This window comes from Thermobia domestica, chromosome 18, assembly GCF_964235325.1.
Source record: "Thermobia domestica chromosome 18, izTheDome1.hap1.1, whole genome shotgun sequence".
Taxonomy (NCBI): domain Eukaryota; kingdom Metazoa; phylum Arthropoda; class Insecta; order Zygentoma; family Lepismatidae; genus Thermobia; species Thermobia domestica.
This window is the reverse complement of record NC_137471.1, coordinates 139,633,268-139,651,596: the sequence shown is the minus strand read 5'-3', so window position 1 is coordinate 139,651,596 and position 18,329 is coordinate 139,633,268. Positions and strand designations below refer to the sequence as shown.

Sequence of the window (18,329 nt, the reverse complement as noted above, 5' to 3'; positions counted from 1 at the left end):
CAACATACCCTCACTGTATTTCAACATCTAGATAACCGGTATGTCGAGTCAAAATCGTAATAAAACATACCACTTCTGCTTTTTTTGCCACTTCGAACACTGCTGAAGACGTATCTTACGTGATCTATGATCCGAAAGAGGTTCAACTCAATAGCAGTTTGCTACGTCCCCAAAAAGAATGTTAGACAAAGTATATATTTTTAAAAAGTAGCACAAAAGTATGTTTCCAATTGTGAAAAAGGCAGTCAGTTTTTGGCCCTATGAAAGCGGATGTGGAGTAAACTGTAAAGTAACAAACTGTTTTTGTTTAGATAACGAGCAGCAAAATGAGTTTAATTTAGCTAAGAAAATCAACTAATGTTTTGACAACATTGTTAAGCTACGTTTACATTAGTTGTAGACTTGTAGGCCTAAAATCTGTTTTCAAATTTTTATTAGTACTGAGTATTCACTTCACACTACCTTTTATCATGGTTTTGTTTTTGACATACACTTGGTATGATTTAAGTTTAATTAAAATTCTAAAACAAGGTTGAATTTTGCTGTTTGAATAAACAAACATTGTAAAGTGTTTGTGTGTGTGTTTTTAGTACCACATTAAAAAAAAACTATCAAAGGTAAAAATGAAATACAAAAAAATTAAGTTTTTATTTATTTTTTAAGTGAAATATGCTTTAACATGTAATGTACGAAGACATATTTTTATTATTTTTATAGAGGGACCCCGGTAGTCTGTCCTCCCCCAAAGATTATTTACTTTTGACGCCAATGGATCTTGTTAATGATCTGTTCTCCAATCTTGATTGACACACACTGTCTCGGTCCTTTCACTCAACTGGTTCTTGTTGGAGAAACAGGACCATTCCGTGTTATTCTCGCACTGATGTCAAGTCATGCAATATATTGGTTCCTGTGTACGTATAAGAGATCTTTGGCAAGATGTTGCCGGACTTTCATTCATTTTCACGGATATAAGAAATGTACAAAGAAGGCAATCATATGTGGAGGACAGAATATTATGTAGTAGTATTGACCCAAGTTGATTTCGTTTTTGTGCCCTGGGTCCCTGTTTAAGGACCATGGTTTAAGGATACTTACTACAACTCACAAGTCAGTTAAAATTTTTAAATCGGCACGTTGGTCTATCCCTTAATTTTCAGGAGCGGAATATAGGGCCACTTTTTAAAACAAGAAAAATTGGTGTGGTAGTGGAGAACCATAATATGTACACTCATGTCCAAAATGATTGTCGCATACCCATAACTGTCTTCTTCTAAGAATATAATTTGATAATGATTTTGCAGGGCACTTTTAATACTGATACTATGTGTATAATCGGGAAATGTATATTAGTGGTAAATTTCATAGGAAAAGAATCATAAATACGAAAATTAGAATGAGTAAAACAAAATGTTGCTAAATGAACAAGAAAGTTTTATTTTCGTTTTATTGTTCTTATTTACTGCTCTTTTGACATGAAATTTTCCACATACATGTCTTTGCAGATTATACACATACTAACATTATAAGAAATACCGAGAGAATTCGTTATCAAATTATATTCCTACAACAACATACTTATAAACATGCGACAATAATTTTGGATCTCCTTTAGCCTAACCGGCATAACCGTGGGACGTAAAAACTAAAAAACGAACTCAATAATTTTGGACATGAGTGTACCTCCATTAGTTCCGATGTGTCATCTCATTACCTTACATGCATTAAAAATTGCCAAACAATAACATTTGGATGGTTTTCGATCTATTTTATCCTCCTTGATGAGGCTATGTTGCATAATAAGATAATATGAACGAGCACAAGAGTCAATTCTCTATCATAGTACATGAATACATTAAAATAATCTTAAATTTCGGTTTGATTTGATTTGATTTTAGCTCCCCGTTCAGCAGCAACGTTATATGAGACGTGGGCCTAGAGTTTAACGTGGGATCCGAACCATATGAGCTCCCATCAGGAATCGAACCCAGGTTTCCCACGCCAAAGGCGCGTACTCTAACCACTTAGCCACGAGGAAACTTTCTTAAATTTCGGGAAAAGTGTATTTTCCTACCTCTTAAATTGGAAAATTGTCAGAAAACAAAATTTGATAAATGTTGTCCAGGAGTCGGATATACACTTCTGTAAATTAAGATAGATAGTACAGCTTGTTATATAATAGTCATTGATGTAATACATTCTCTTCATTGGGGCTTTATTGTATGATATGTTTATATGAGGGAGTACAGGATCCATTCCTTTGAATAGTACACAAATATAATGGTGTAACCTTCTTGAAGTTTGCAAGGATACATAGCATCACCAAACCCTTTTAAGTTTTAGTGCCTGTTTTTAGGTACAAGGGTATAGGTACAAGATGAACGAATTCGTGAAATTGTGTTTTGAAATTGCTTTTTTTAAATTTTTAAGTGCAAGAAAAGGGCACAACTACAATCGTAAAAAATGTGTACCGGTATATAGGCTATGTAATATTTTTAATAAACAGTTATATATTATACATGTGATATTTGTTTGTTTAATGTCTCACAGTTGTGCAGGGACAGCTAAACGAGACATGGACCTACTGATTATAGTGGAATCCAAACAACTTTTTTCATTCAATTGTACTCCCACCGGGATCGAAACCGGGATCACACGTACCAAATGTAAGCGTGTTAACCATTAGAACAAAAGGGGTCCATGAGAGATGAGAGAGAAACAACAACTAATATGTACTTTATTCTCCATTGATAATTTCGTTTAAAGGTGAAAATTTTTCAAAAATAAATTTTAATTTTCACTTTTTTCAAATATCTGATATTGTCAAATAATATCGCCAGTCTGTATGTTTTAGGATATATAGTTTGTGATCAGTAATGAACGGAAACATCACTTTGGTTTTACATTTCTGATCTTTTGTTTATTTTCTTGTAGGCTTTGCTAATATTTGAGTTTTTTTTTAATTATTTATACAATATAATGGCTTATATTGTGATTGTATATAATTTTAATTCATATTTTAATTCATGTAAAATTTATACACATTTCGTGCTGGATCTGATAAAATTTCTACTGAGTTTGTGTAAGAGAAAGTCTAGTATTGATATTTTCGTTATTACATTATTTGCAGTATTTTATTGGATAAATTGTGCATTTACCTTCGTAGTGATTTATATGGTTATACGATAGGTAGGGGTTACAGGGTTAAATCAGAAGCCTTATAAAGTCCCAAATCCTCCAGAAAGGCCCTAAAAGCGGAGAGGAAATTTCTATTTAAAAGTACATGAGCCGAAATATAAATTTAACTATTAAAGTTCCGTTTTTGTTCTTCAAATTATGTTTCCTTCATGTTGTTTCTTGTATCATAGGACTTCTTTAGATCAAGGTTCATCGATCCATTTGGGAGTGACACAGCATATTAGACTTACTTTTGTCCTTAAGTTTTGCACACCAATGAATATTATTTTGCTTATTTAGATATGCTATTCTTAACATATATAATGAAAATTAAATTTCAAAATCAAATATTCTATTTATTTAAGCAACTTGTGCTTTTCAGCACATTCTGTTTAGTGAAAGTTGCCAAGTTTAGACCCAACATGATTACTTGCTTCTGTAGGCTATACCAAGAACCAAAATTACTTTAGAGTCAATGAAATAATATGAAGTCTATATTGAAAGGTATTTATAAATTATCTTACCAGTTCGGTTTAGGACGTCATCTGAGCTGTGTTTCAAATCCTGAAATGGGGAATAGATGCAGTTTAATATTAATAAAGAAACAGGTATATTATAATATATCGGATGTTCTAAACCTTGCCCCCACGGGCCAAAAGAGTACTATTCTACAAGTCGAAACAAACCTCTCTCTCTCTCTGTATATATATATATATATATATATATATATATATATATATATATATACTGTGTGATCAAAAGTATCCGGACACCCCCAAAACATACATTTTTCACAATAGGTGCATTGTGATACCACCTACTGTCAGGTACTCGTTATCAACGACCTCAGTAGTCATTAGACTTCGTAAGAAAGCAGAATAGGGCGCTCCGCGGAACTCACGGACTTCGAACGTGGTCAGGTGATTGGTTGTCGCTTGTGTCAGAAGTCTGTACGTGAGATTTCCACATTCCTAAACATCTCTAGGTCACTGTGTCTGATGTGATAGTGAAGTGGAAACGTGAAGGGACGCGTACAGCACAAAAGCGTACAGGCTGACCTCGTCTGTTGACTGACAGACCGCCGACAGTTGAAGAGGGTCGTAAAATGTCATAGGCAGACATCTATCCAGACTATCACACAGGAATTCCAGACTGCTTCAGGATCCACTCCAAGTACTATGACAGTTAAGCGTCAGGTGAGAAAACTTGGATTTCATGGTCGAGCGGCTGCTCATAAGCCACACATCACGCAGGTAAATGCCAAACGGCGCCTCGCTTGGTGTAAGGAGCGTAAACATTGGACGATTGAACAGTGGAAAAACATTGTGTGGAGTAACGAATCACGGTACACAATGTGTCGATCCGATGGCAGGGTGTGCGTATGGCGAATGCCCAGTGAACGTCATCTGTCAGCGTGTGTAGTGCCAACAGTAAAATTCGTAGGTGGTGGTGTTATGGTGAGGTCGTGTTTTTCTTGGAGGGGGATAGCACCCCTTGTTGTTTTGCGTGGCACTCTCACAGCGCAGGCGTACATTGATGTTTTAACCAACTTCTTGCTTCCCACCGTTGAAGAGCAATTCGGGGACGGCGATTGCATCTTTCAACACGATCGATGACCTGTCGGAGTAGTTACACGACAATAACATCCCTGTAATGGACTGGCCTGCACAGAATCCTAAATTGAATCCTATAGAACACCTTTGGGATGTTTTGGAATGCCGACTTCGTGCCAGGCCTCACCGACCTACATCGATACCTCTCCTCAGTTCAGCACTCCGTGAAGAATGGGCTGCCATTCCCCAAGAAACCTTCCAGCACCTGATTGAAGATATGCCTGCGAGAGTGGAAGCTGTCATCAAGGCTAAGGGTGGGCGAACACATATTGAATTCCAGCAGTACCGATGGATGGGGCCACGAACTTGTAAGTCATTTTAGCCAGGTGTCCGGATATTTTTGATCGCATAGTATATATATATATATATATATATATATATATATATATATATATATATATATATATATGTGTGTGTGTGTGTGTGTGTGTGTATCTTTCGGGTCCTCGTCTGGAGACGCAAATTGCACTATGTGGCAAGATCAAGAACCATAGATTAGATACCAATCCATGAAATAATTACATCGATTCTTTCCAGATGACAGTTAAAGTCAATTGACGTTGACACTAGTACCGCATATTACGTTCACAATCGATGTGACTGATGGATTTGTAAAGCAATGCTAATGGCTCCAAGTTATTATGCGATGTTGCCACATAATGAAATTTTGATTCCCAATAGCGGCTGAAGAAGGACCCGGAGGGCATTGCATCATATAACATTTTCGCTTTATTTTGAATAGTGCTCTGTGGTCCGTGGGCGCCATTTTTAGAACACCCGATATATATTATTTAAAAATCGCAATAACCTTTTTGTAATTACATTTAGAAATAACACTAATTAAATTTATATAATTTGAAATATAAAACTGTTTTAGGTATTACATACTGAAGTCTGTGGAAAGGTATGAGCGAAAAACAGAACATTTTCCCGGAATATGTTTTTCCCTCCCAATATCGGAAAGTTGGGGGCTGGGTTGGGAATGTGTTCTTTGTCATTTCATTACGCTATTTAAAAACGGTATTGCCACATGACTGAAAATAAGTAGAAGAATGTAACCTTTACATGCTGTTGATGAATATGGACAAAACTTTTCGTTTCCCTTAATTTTATAATAAATTATTAACCCTGTTTCATACTGGAATGTGTTTTATTATTATATTTTTGTTTTCTCATAATTTTCTGTCTGTTATCAAAATTATCCATTGAAATGAATCGTGTCTTATTTATACGACAAATTATGGAAGCATTAAGGGTCTTCACTACGGCGAAATTAAACTACCGCTAATTTTAGTGCTTTTCTGTAATATCTTCAAAATAAATAAAAATATTCGAAAACCAGAAACGTAGTGAACTACACAATACGATTTTGCATGTAATATCGTTGTCATAAGTCATCTATCTGTTTTCAGTTTGCACCTGTAGATAATTTAGCACTTTTTGCGGGTTCTGTAAATAGCGGCATAGCAAAAGTAGATAGGTGAATTGTGGTAAAGGTATCACATGCAAAATCGTATTGTCTAGTTCAGTACGTTTCTGCTTTTCCAATGTTTTTATTTGTTTCGAAGATATTACAGAAAAACTGTAGTGAAGACCTTTAAAATATCAAATAAAACTTTTGATAAAGGAGATACTTTCAAATATCTAGGATCAATATTAACAGATGAAAACTATATTCACAAAGAAATTAAATGTCGACTAACGCCAAGGAATTCGTGTTATTATTCAATTCAAAATCTCTTGTTGTTGTGAATTCTGTCGAGAAATTTGAAGCTTAAAATACTGGTATATAAAATGATAATCATGTCTGTTGTGCTGTATGGTTGCGAAACATGGTCGTTTACTCTGAGGGAACAAGTAGACCGAAACTATTTGAAAACAAGATCGTCAGACGAATATTCGGGCCAAAGGGGAATGGGAATGGAGAATGCTGGAAACTTCATAACAAGGAACAACATAATTTATACGACGAACTACATTCTTAGGGTCATCAAATCTAGGATGCTCAAATGGGCAGGTCATGTAGCCAGGATGGAAGAAAGTAGGAACGCTTTCAAGGTCTTAACTGAAAAATCCAGTCGGAAAACGGTCATAAGAGAGACTTAAGCGCAGATGGTAGGACAATATTAAGATGGATCTTGCAGAAATAGGAATATAAAGTAGAAACTGGGTTCAGTTGGCTAAGGATAGAAGTCAGTGAAGAGCTTTTGTGAACACGACATTGAACCTCCAGATTCCATAGGCCATACAGTTAGTTAGTTTCTTATTTATATTGGCTTGAATTGAATCAGAATTGTTGTTAACTAAATTCTAAGTAAATCAGCTGGTCTAACATAAATTGAGGGAAATTTATGAACCTGCGACAGAAATCCTTTTTTTTTTATTTATTTTGGCCACAGTCACTACAAAAGCGAAATGCCCAAGTATGTAAGATTGCTATCTAGAAATACTCTGTTCTATCATCAACAAGTCTGTAAATTTTCGTAGATCAAATGAACTACTGGAGAAAATATATATCCACGCCCGTAGCCAGCCCTAAAATGTAGGGGGACCCGTAGAAGTTAGGGGGATCTGATCCAACGATATTATAGTTCATTTGCCGTTAAAATTTTAGGAAACAGTAAAAATTTAGGGGAGGCCCGGCGCCCCGTGGATAGGGGCCTGCATATACCTTCAAGGAAAATAGAAAATTTCATTCTGCAACAGGAAAAATAAATAAGAAATTATGTTTAAGCCAGTTTCACTACAAGCTAGAACAACAAAATAATAATTATTTCATATTAATGCATCGTGATGCACGAAATTAGTAATTCTGGAAACATATATTATGCCTTTTGAAGGGTTTTTCTCTGAAATGTTCCTTAAAGCTACTTTAAACATTAAGAATGAAATATTCAGATGTTTTTTACCTTTTCATCCCATTGTAAATCCACAGTTGAAAGGTCTTTTTCATTACTATCTGCCAAAATTTCAGGCCCAAGATATTTATCCGTTAGTGAAGCTAATTCATAAGCCTGCTTCTGAAGAGCTAACACTGTCGGACTATAGAGCGGGAAAAACGAAAGAAAATAATTATAATAATATAGAATATAAAGATTCATTATTGATTATTGACTAACTTATTTATTCTGTATAAGACAATAGTGTTCAGCTCATATATAAACAGCTTGCGAATTGTTAGAGAACTCAGAGATACTGACGATAAAGTTTGGAAACACTGGGTTCTTCAATAAAGCCTTTGTATTTCAAGTATGGCCCTGCTGGCGCTGCTGTCGAAAGAGGAGGGACAAGTTCCTGTGGCCGAGATCTTTCAATTGTTGGATACGGACAATGTTGCCACAATGAATCATTTCACGGACTTCCCTGTACATTGTCTTGCTAACCATTGTAACGAAGTAGCCTACGATTTTCACTCGTCAAGACCAAAAAACTGAATGATAAATTGGCAACAAAACCAAGGTCATTTGTTTCTTTCCTCAAAGCAAAGGGAAAGTTTCCTCTGTAAGATCGGGGCGAGCGTGGTCCGAAGTATGTTTCACATATTTTCCTAGGGCATACTTGAAATAGAAATGCTCAACTAATATTTGAACATAAACAAGCATTAGTCCAGCTTTATTTGTAAAAGAAGCCTGCTAATGTTAGAAGTACCAATCCAAGAAATGCAAGTAATAAGTCTAAATGAAAGTCCAATGAAATATAGACAGAGGACACGAATTTCAAGTTCCAGAGTACAAAGAGTTTTGTTCACATTAATATGGTTTATGACTACGTCAGACAGCACTTTACTCTGTAATATCTGTTTGTCACGCTGCTGAAAAGATTGTTCAAGAGAGTCTGGGGTATGTTATCCCATAGTTACTTAAGGGCAGTTTAGAGAACCTGGAGAATTAACGGTGGTATATTCCTCTGTGCAACTCTTCAAGGTAAATTTGATGATTAAGTTCTGGGGAATACACTGGTGATGTATAGGATGGATGCCTGATTCTGCAGCCTATCTATAACTTGGACATTTATCTGTGTCGGTGCGTGTTGTCATCCTCGTAAACAAAGGCAGGATCCACTACACCACGGTTGAAACGAACATGTCCTCTCAAGATATTGATAGGATATCGTTTTCCACTAACGGGTTCTGGTCGATAGTTATACTGTATTGCTTTCGCATTTTTCATTATACATATTCATACCATACCTTCGTGACACTCATACCTCACACGTTACATACTGTGGATATCATGCTTGTCATTCTCTCTGGACCATGTTAGGCGATGTTCAGAATCTTTTGACAAACAGAACCATAATTAATGAAATGAACTCTCTTCTTTGGTCCCAATGACTATGTTAACTACAAGTCTGTAACCTGGCAGGACGGTGAGCTCGAAACAATAAAAAAAATTTTACTGGCTAAGTAGTGGTTTTGAATTCACTCGCTCAAATTTGGCGGAGTAAATGCTATCCCTTGAGCAGTCGCTTTACTCGGAGTAATCGCGCTAAAAACCACAACTGTATTCTACTTCGGATTAAGTACCTATTTAATCGACAGTAACAGCTTAATCTAGTTTGGAAAAACTCGTCCTATAAGTATAAACTTTACTCTACTATTTCAATAATAACAAGTAACACTTCCTAAGTGTAACACTTCGATTTTGATAAAATTTTGCAGGTAGATACTATACATAAAATAAAGAAATCCATGCTTTTTTTAATTTTCTGCGGATAAACGGATTTAGGGAGCAAAAGACCCCACCCAAAATTTTGAAAGTTTACGCCCATAAGGCAAAAACGAGTGGACCGAAGTGAACGAAATTGTGCACAGATATTGCAGACGTAAAATGAGGGAATACGGGTCTCGTATTTTCCTGAAAAAAAAAAAAAATCAGTTAGGTGGCGCATGGATCCCTCCAAACCTTTCATCACAAAATATCGAAAGTGCAAGTAACAATATGTCACATGTGTGTAAAGGACGAAAAATTGCAACGAAACTATATGTATGGACAATACGCAATAAATAAACGAGTGCGGACTCTTCATTTTCCGCGGAAAAACGGTTTTAGGGGGTAAAAGCCCCCACCCAAAAATTTGAAAGTTAACGCCCGAAAGGGAAGAAGAAGTGGACCGAAGTGAATGAAATTGTGCACAGATATAGTAGACGAAAAATGAAGGAATACGGATTTCGTACTTTCCTTGAAAAAACGGTTGGATGGAACACGGACTCCTCCAAATCTTTGATCATGAAATATCAAAAGTGTTAGTAATAGTATGTCAGAAGTGCCTAAAGGACATGAGGAATTGGAACAAAACTTTGTGTAGGGATAATAAGCAAAAAGTTAACGAATACGTTGTTTTTTTGTTTTTTTGTTTTTTAATTTTCTGCGGAAGAACGGTTTTAGGGGGCAAAAGCCCTTACTCAGTATTTTGGAATTTGATGACCAAAAGGCAAGAAGAAGTGGACCGAAGTAAATGAAATTGTGCACAAATATTGTAGATGTAAGATGAGGGAATACGTGTTTCGTGTTTCCTGAAAAGAAAAAAACTGTTGACAGAGGCGTTGAGCGGCGAAAGGAGTGGACCGAAGCGAATGAAATTGTATGTAGATATTGGATATGTAAAATAAGGCCTTTAGTGTTTCACAAATGTCTCCATCCGATTTCTTCAAATTTGGCAGATAAACAAGCACAAAAAGTATATCGTAATTTATAGTATTTCAGGAGGCACCTTTAACCCATACAATATTTTCCCACATAAACAAAAACACGTGTCGTTTAATTTCCTATTTGCTGTTGATGTGCCAAATTTGAAGCAAAACGGATAGGGACACTTGAGAAACACGAAAGGCCTTATTTTACATAGGGTCTGTACAATATGTACACACAATTTCAGTTTCTTCGGTCCACTCTTTCCTGCGCTATTACCGTAATATTTATTTTTCCAGAGGTGCCTAGGCCCCAACACTGTTTTCCGCACAAATTTAAACACGTTTCATTTATTGTTTTGCTAAATGTTCCTATCCGAAGTTCTCCATATTCTTTAGGAACTTCTGACGAATACTTATTTGCACTTTTGATATTTCGTAATGAACAGTTTGAAAGGTTCGTGCCCCACTCTACCGATTTTTTCCAAGGAAAATACCAAACCCAATTAGCTCATTTTAAGTCTACAATATCTGCGCACAATTTCATTCAATTCGGCGCACTTCTTCTTGCCTTTCAGGCCTCAGATTTCAAAATTTTGGGTGGGGGCCTTTTCCCCCTAAAACCGTTTTTCTGCAGAAAATAAAAAACTGTATTCGTTTATTTTTTGCTTATTGTCCCTAAACAAAGTTTCGTTGCAATTCTTCATGTCCTTTACACATCCGACATACGGTTATTAGCACTTTTGATATTTCGTGATCTAAGTTTTGAAGGGGTCCGTGCATCACCTAACTGTTTTTTCCAGTAAAATACGAAACCCGTATTCTCTTATTTTACGTCTATAATATGTGTGTACAATTCTGTTGACTTAGGTTCACTTGTTTTTGCCTTTCGGACTTCAACTTTCAAAATTTTGGGTGGGGGCGTTTGCCCCCTAAAACCGTTTCTCCGCAGAAAATGAAAAACACGTGTTCACTTATTTCAAGTGTAGTATCTATCTGCCAAATTTTATCAAAATCGGAGTGTTACACTTGTAATGTTACTTGAGAGTCTGAAAGTAGATTTGATTAGGATTGTTATTTTGTGTTCTATTTCCCTTCTTTTCTCTTCCCACAGTTTTTAACCCCATTTCACATTATTATCGTTGACTGAGATTTCTGCCGGAGCTTGTAATACCCGTCCCTCTTCTTGGTTACGTGCGTGATGAATTAGTCCTAGAAGCGACAGTCCTATTAGCGATAGTAAGTATTATGTATCCTATGAGCGACTAATTCATTTACATTGAGATGATGGAAGATTATATGCTTTCCTCTCGTAAAACATTTTTGCCTCTGGCGTTATTAACCCTGCTAGTAACGCAAATTCGGCGTTATTAGTTCGAACAACCCTGCTATTAAAAATGTACATACCAGTGATCCTGTTCGTCAAATATGTTTTTCCCTCTACTTTGATCGCAAATAAAACTTATCTTAATTTTGAATTACATTTTACATAAAACCTATCAAATAACTTAATGACACAACAGGGATATTTGCATGAAAAGTATATTCCTATGTAATTAATTATTAAAAATCCAATTGTAATGTCTCCTTTCTTCAAAGGTTTTTCTTTTCTCTACTTAATTTAATTCAAATCTTGTTACCCACTAAGCAAAGCAATACATTTTATTTCGGAAAACTTAAACGTGTCACGGTTTCGCCAGCTATCTATATTTAGACTTCCTAATACTCGATGAATAAAATTAGAAAAACATTTCAACAATAAAAGACAGTTTCTGAGATCCTGTGTACGTGATTGGCTATTCCCAACCAATCTCACTAATTACAATGCAGTGCACTCTAAACAATCCAAAAGGTACACCAACTCTTTAAATTACCATCCTTCCCTGTTGTAAGCTAGCAAAACGTAAACTAATTGTTTAATTTCCCTTCCCCTTCTTTTGACTTTTACATAAGAGCTTGTCATATAGCAATCTGATATATACCTTATAGCTAGATGAAGTGTTAAGTCCTGCGAAAGATTTGTAACTTGTGTAATAATTTCTTCGGATACATCGGGTTTTTAGATTTCTTTACGAATCAGTCGCTCATAGGACAGTTCCTTTCACATATAAGACTGTCGACACACCACAAGTAGGACCACACCGTCCATGATTAGCTAACTATGTATGTGAGCTTAATTAATTCCGTACTTGACTAGTTCACTACATCCGTGGCTAACCATATAGCTACGAGAAAGTTGACAGTTCACTTCGGTAAAAATTTAAGATCGTTTTTCTATCACATTTTTCCTATGCAATTTTCCGTTTGCATCGTAACTCTCTGATTTTGATTAGTAAACTGCCACGCGATACCACTTAAGATGAACCGTTTACATAGTGTTTTCAGCATATATCAATACTAATATACATATAAGAATTGAAGTAGTCGTGATGACATAATGAATATAGCTGTTCTCGTGCAATCAGCCAAGTGAGTTCCACGTCGTTTTGTGATTGTTCTGATTGTTCTCGTTTCCATGGTAAAGTATGAGAGACCATAAACGTAAGCCTTCATTATATAGATGTTGGTAGGATACGAGCGAAATTTGATTGGTCAATGGCGACGTCCAGTCAGCGTCAGTCTATTAAGATTGGCTGTTTATTTGATTGGTTGACAAGCCCTGATAGTTTGTTTTGAATAGTTTTCGTCCAATGAGGAGAAGCTATGTTTGACTGAGCTGAAGATCGGTATCCCTATTGAGGTTGCTGCCTTCTTCTATTATTGCTATTGCGTCCTTCACTTTTTTCCTAGTAGCCTGAACACTTTGCTATCAAAGTTGTTTCAAAGAAAGAGACGTGGTGTCCCTCAGTTATGTTGTACTCTGGCAGGCCTGAGTTTTCTGCTTGCTGTTGTTTGATGTAATCGGAATGTTCTTTTTGTTGAATTTCAATTGTATGCCCAGTCTGTCCAGTATAAGCTTTCCCACATTCACATGAAATACGGAATATGGAATTAGAACACCAGGATTGTATCGTATTGTGGCATCATGGATTTTTTTACACCTTACTTCTTACTTGTTAAGCTTATAGGAAGAGATCAGAAAGAAGCAAGAATGAGTAAAGGAGTAAGACAAGGATGTGGACTTTCACCTCTCTTGTTCAACATCTGTATAGAAGAGGCTATGAAAGAATTCTTTGATAAAAACGAGAAAGGCATAAAAGTAAATGGCCAGGTTTTCAGCACAATAAGGTTCGCTGATGGCATAGCACTGATAGCGGAGAATGAAAAGGACTTGCAGGAATCACTTTCAAACTTGAACGACCAACTGTGAAAACATGTAAAATGGAGATAAATAAGAAGAAAACCAAAGTGATAAGTGTATAAGAGCAGGACAGGAAGAGGCAAACATATGGCTAGATGGAGAGAAAATCGAAGACATTAAGACTTCCCTTCTTTAGGAAGTCTAACATTTTCGGACGGAAGAGGTGAAAAAGATTCACGTTCTAGAACAGCACAAGCTAATCAAGCATTCAATAGAAAAAGAGGACTCCTAACATCAAAAAATGTATCGTTGGACGTTCATGAACGATTTATTAAGACCCTGGTATGAAGCGTAGCACTTAACAGATCAGACACGTGGACATTGAGAAAAGCTGAAATATCCACATTGGAAGCATTTGTAATGTGAGATAATAGGGGAAAGAAAAAACAGCATGCTTGGCCATCTTATTCGGCACTCCGATTGGATCACTGTCTTGATAAGAGGAAAGGTAGAAGGAAAACCAGGAAGAGGAAGACCAAGGATAGAATATCTAGATGGAGTTACGAAGAAGAGACCTTATCAAAGTATAAAACAGCTCTCTCAAGGGAGAGAATTTTTTTAAAATTTCTATGTTGGCCATCAACTCATGGTTGAGATGAGAAAGAAGAAGATGTCTCATAAAATTCCTAAAATAAATTTATGAAAATTATTAATTAATTTTGGGTATTTTATAATATTATTAACTGAAAAAACCTTAATATTATACTTCTGTTAGCAGAACAAAATAATACTACTTATACAAAGTGTTATAAAAAAAAGTATGTTAAATATTGTTGTATAGTGTTATCTATCGATGTTGTACCCATTTCCGCTAGTAAGCCCGCTAACCTAAACATTTGGTACAGTCAATGTTGAGTTTGAACAAGTTGTGACATTTTAGTTGGCTTCCAGGGCAAAAGACTGAGAACATCTTAAGAATGTCGCACGCCAACATTAAATTTTGTTCTAAGCTACAAAAAAATGCCAAAGCTCATGAAATGTGAAAATGAGTGTATGGCGATTAACTGGTGACATTAAAGACTGTTTACAAATGTTGAGCGATTCAAAAGCTGCAAGGAGTCGGTAGAAAACGAGCAACGATCGAGTCGTCCTTCGACGTCAAAACAGATGAAAACGTGCAAACATTACCACATATAATTTGTTCAAACACGATAATAACTTTTAGGGTGGAGCGTTTTGCACTTTTGTAGGAAATTCGATGACGGCTAGTGCGGAAAAGGTGCCATTATTGGCACCGACCTTACTGATTTTTATTATTATTATTTTTTTTTTGGACAACCCCTTACTCTGCCCCAAAGGACTTAAAGTTTTGTAAGTGTTTGGTTAGGCAACACGCAAAACACCAATGACAGAAAAGCTACTTGTGTTCGTTTTTAGAGTTACCTGATGGCTATAATACAATTATTTTATTAAAAGAAACTTGTAGCAATACCAGTTGTACAATATGAATGTATATATTTGTTTTTTCACTAAAGTACAATAACAATGCTAAAAACGATGTTCATACTAGTGGACTGTAAGGCTTGATTCGTACACCACATGAATGCAACCCAATATAAATTCACTATATTTAATGATTACAACTTCAGTTTGCACACAAAAATAATACACGAGAATAAACATGTTCACAAGGTCTTTAGTTGTAAATGATTGTAATTCGATGGCTTACTGTTTGTGCTATATTGTATGATGTTCGACCATGATATATGGTCCACCAGAACTGCACGTTCTTGCTGCCTCCACACTCACACACTATTCACCAAACAATAGAAAAGCGTTAAGCAACTTGAACACTGTTGCCAGCTAAAGACACACACACTGTTAAACACACAAATAATGCCAAACACCAGTAAATGTTTATGAGTCAAATTACAGACATATTAGATCAGTTGTTGGAATTAAAGTCCAGATTTTTTTGGAGTGCCACGTTAACGATGTTTATAGGCATAGCCCTTTATAATACTATTTTCTTTGTGCAACTCTTCGCTTATTTTGCTCTGTACGCAAAATAACCCAGAACTCACCACGGGGAGGTGGTTGCACATCGGATTCCGCCCACCCACCCACCTAGTAGGCATACGTTGACATTTGACCTTAGGTCACATAGTTCTTCTTGGTCTCGAAGCGGGGCATTCTTGTTCTAGACTTCAGTTTGGCTCTAACGTAGATATCTCTTGATTTCTGGCCGCACTTTATCGACGCTGCCTCGGACACCAGCTTCACTGTGCGTTCCACAGCTTGACTATGGCAAGGGAATGTTGTTGTTAGAGTAGCTGAGGTTCGGATGTTTTCTTAAAGCTGCTGATCCGTTATGTTTCGTGTGATTGGCGGCTCTGTTAGACATTTAGGCCAATTAATCATGTCGTATTAATTTTCAGGTGTAAAGTTTAATTTCGGAACAATGAAGTCACGTGGGCGGCTTGATCTCGGAGTCTTCTGGCTGCGGCACTTTTTTTATCCTTCTCCAGCCTATCGTTCGAATATGCGGATTTTCATTTGCTGTCATCGCTATCAGCAGTTTTCATGATGAGCGTAGTATTCGTTTGTTTGTACAACAGAATGAACTATGTGTTGTAGATTTTGTGGCAGAAAACGTGATAGCTCAACTGTGCTAAACAGATACATGGCGCCCATTTCGCACGAAGGATTTCGCCGTATTGAAAACCAGACGGGAGCGTATACTTTAACAATGTACTGGGAAAGTAGACACAAACTTGAACTAGGTTTATCAGTACTGATGTAGTGGCGAAGCATCCTACAGGCCAATGTAAGCCATCGTGAATGTGATAATGGTCCTCGTTTTCTGTTTGCTAGATCAGTAGTACACATTCCTGTAGCAACAGCCTTACAAGTTTCAAACAGATAATTCTGGTCGCTGCTTAAACCATCTGTTTTTTTTTTTTTTTTTGTTTTCATTTCAGACATCCATTCAACGGAAATGGGTGTAAAGGAGACGATCGGTGAACGTTCACAATCCTTTAATTTCTTTCCGATGGGGCCGGAAAAAGCGTTGGGTACGGTCGTCCCACCATCCAATTCGGTAACCAGGTGTTGAAATGGCAACTCGTTGGTATGAAGAAGACAAATGAGATGCTGCAGTTCCTTTCCTAGGGATCTTTGTATCAGGACTTATCACGCTGTTGTCCCATCCTGTGTTCGTGGCTTCACCATCGCTGCGGACTGCTTCAAGACTTGTACTGGTTCTTCTCTAAAAGCTCCAATATAGAGTCGGCAATATCGTTGCCAGTGCCTGACTTAGGTGTGGCATGACCCAAGCATTCTGAACCGGGCTCCGATAGAACTGTGATATGCTTTTCTGTAACTTCTCGTCTTCGTAGTTTGTCGTTATTTTTTTCTTGCACAAGAGTTGCATCTTTATTCCGTCGAAGTAGAAACTTGTAATCGCCCGGCCTAGGTGAGCCTTTTCTTTCTGGATCTTCTCACTCAATTTATCTTTTCCTCTTCGTACCTTAGATCTGACAACAACAAGATTTTTGTCCTCTAGCGTTATGAGTCTCTCTTCCTGAAGTACGGCAGAAGCGATCAAAGCAACCTGTCTGTCTAAAGCTCTAGTTCTGAACGCTGCCTCCGCTGTATTTTGAAGACAGATGCGCTTTAGGCTATGTTTCCTTCTTGGTCGCGCCTCGAAGTCAGATCCCGACGTGCTTCCCGATTCAACAGCTTCACTGGATTCCCCTGACGACGCCAGTATCTTTGACCTGTGCCTATGTCTAATACCACTAGTTGATGGACTTGCTTCAACACTTCCAGCGTCTTTCTTGGTTGCCCGCCCCTTAAATCTGCTCACTTTACGGGAAAACATCTTTGACAGAGATTTGCTTGTTCAGACGCCAATGTTACCAATGCTTATTTTTCGTGATGTTCTCTGGTCCAAAAGAAACTTGAATTCTCGTTTTGGAATCTTGCGTGTACTCTCATAGTTACAATTTTCGGCGGTTTTACATTTGCAAGACGCAGTATCAAAAAGAGACTTTTCCTCGTGTGCAACCAAACCTGCATGAAGTGTTGCTTCTTGTCCTTGTCGACTGAAATGTTTTTTCTTGGTGCGACACTTATTATAAAATGTTTTCAGCATGTCAAAAACTCTTTTCTGAAACCACATGAATGCTTGCTTTACGCCAAATATGTACAACTCTTTGTCCAACTAGTTTACAAATGTCAGTCACTGGTAATTTAGTTACACTTAAACCAATTCGAAACCAATGATAATGTCGCATAACGTCAGCGTACGTGGGTAACTCCATTTCACTTGGAGTGCCAAATAAGCCTCGTTTCACACTTTCCCGCGTTGGTCTGCTATGAGTCTTTTTCTTCATCTTGCTTTCATTGCTACAGATCTTGGAACCCAACTATAGGTACAATGCGGAAATTCTCTGTCTTAACAAAAACAGTAGCGAACTAAAACCGTTAACGCTTAAGCTGCAATAAACTGGCCTGTTGGATTAGTTGGCCAAGTACACAATATTTATACCACCGCCGAACTTCGAGCGAAAATCTTCTAGAAACGTTGGCGTAGGTTCTGGAGCCAACGAGGCGAGCGGGAGGTGCGCAAATCTTCTGGACGGAGCCGGACGTTGTGACGACTCTC

General features: G+C 37.1%; 1 protein-coding gene across 1 annotated transcript in view; it reads right to left on the bottom strand.

Annotated features, from left to right (window-relative positions):
• LOC145674907 (uncharacterized) overlaps positions 1-18,329 on the bottom strand; it is a 129,940-nt gene that overhangs the window by 5,459 nt on the left and 106,152 nt on the right. The window contains exons 15-16 of the mRNA XM_081745168.1: positions 7,700-7,832; positions 3,702-3,741 (exon numbers count right to left, since the gene is read on the bottom strand). Coding sequence (XP_081601294.1) covers positions 3,702-3,741; positions 7,700-7,832 — 173 coding nt within the window. The remainder of the gene's footprint in view (positions 1-3,701; positions 3,742-7,699; positions 7,833-18,329) is intronic.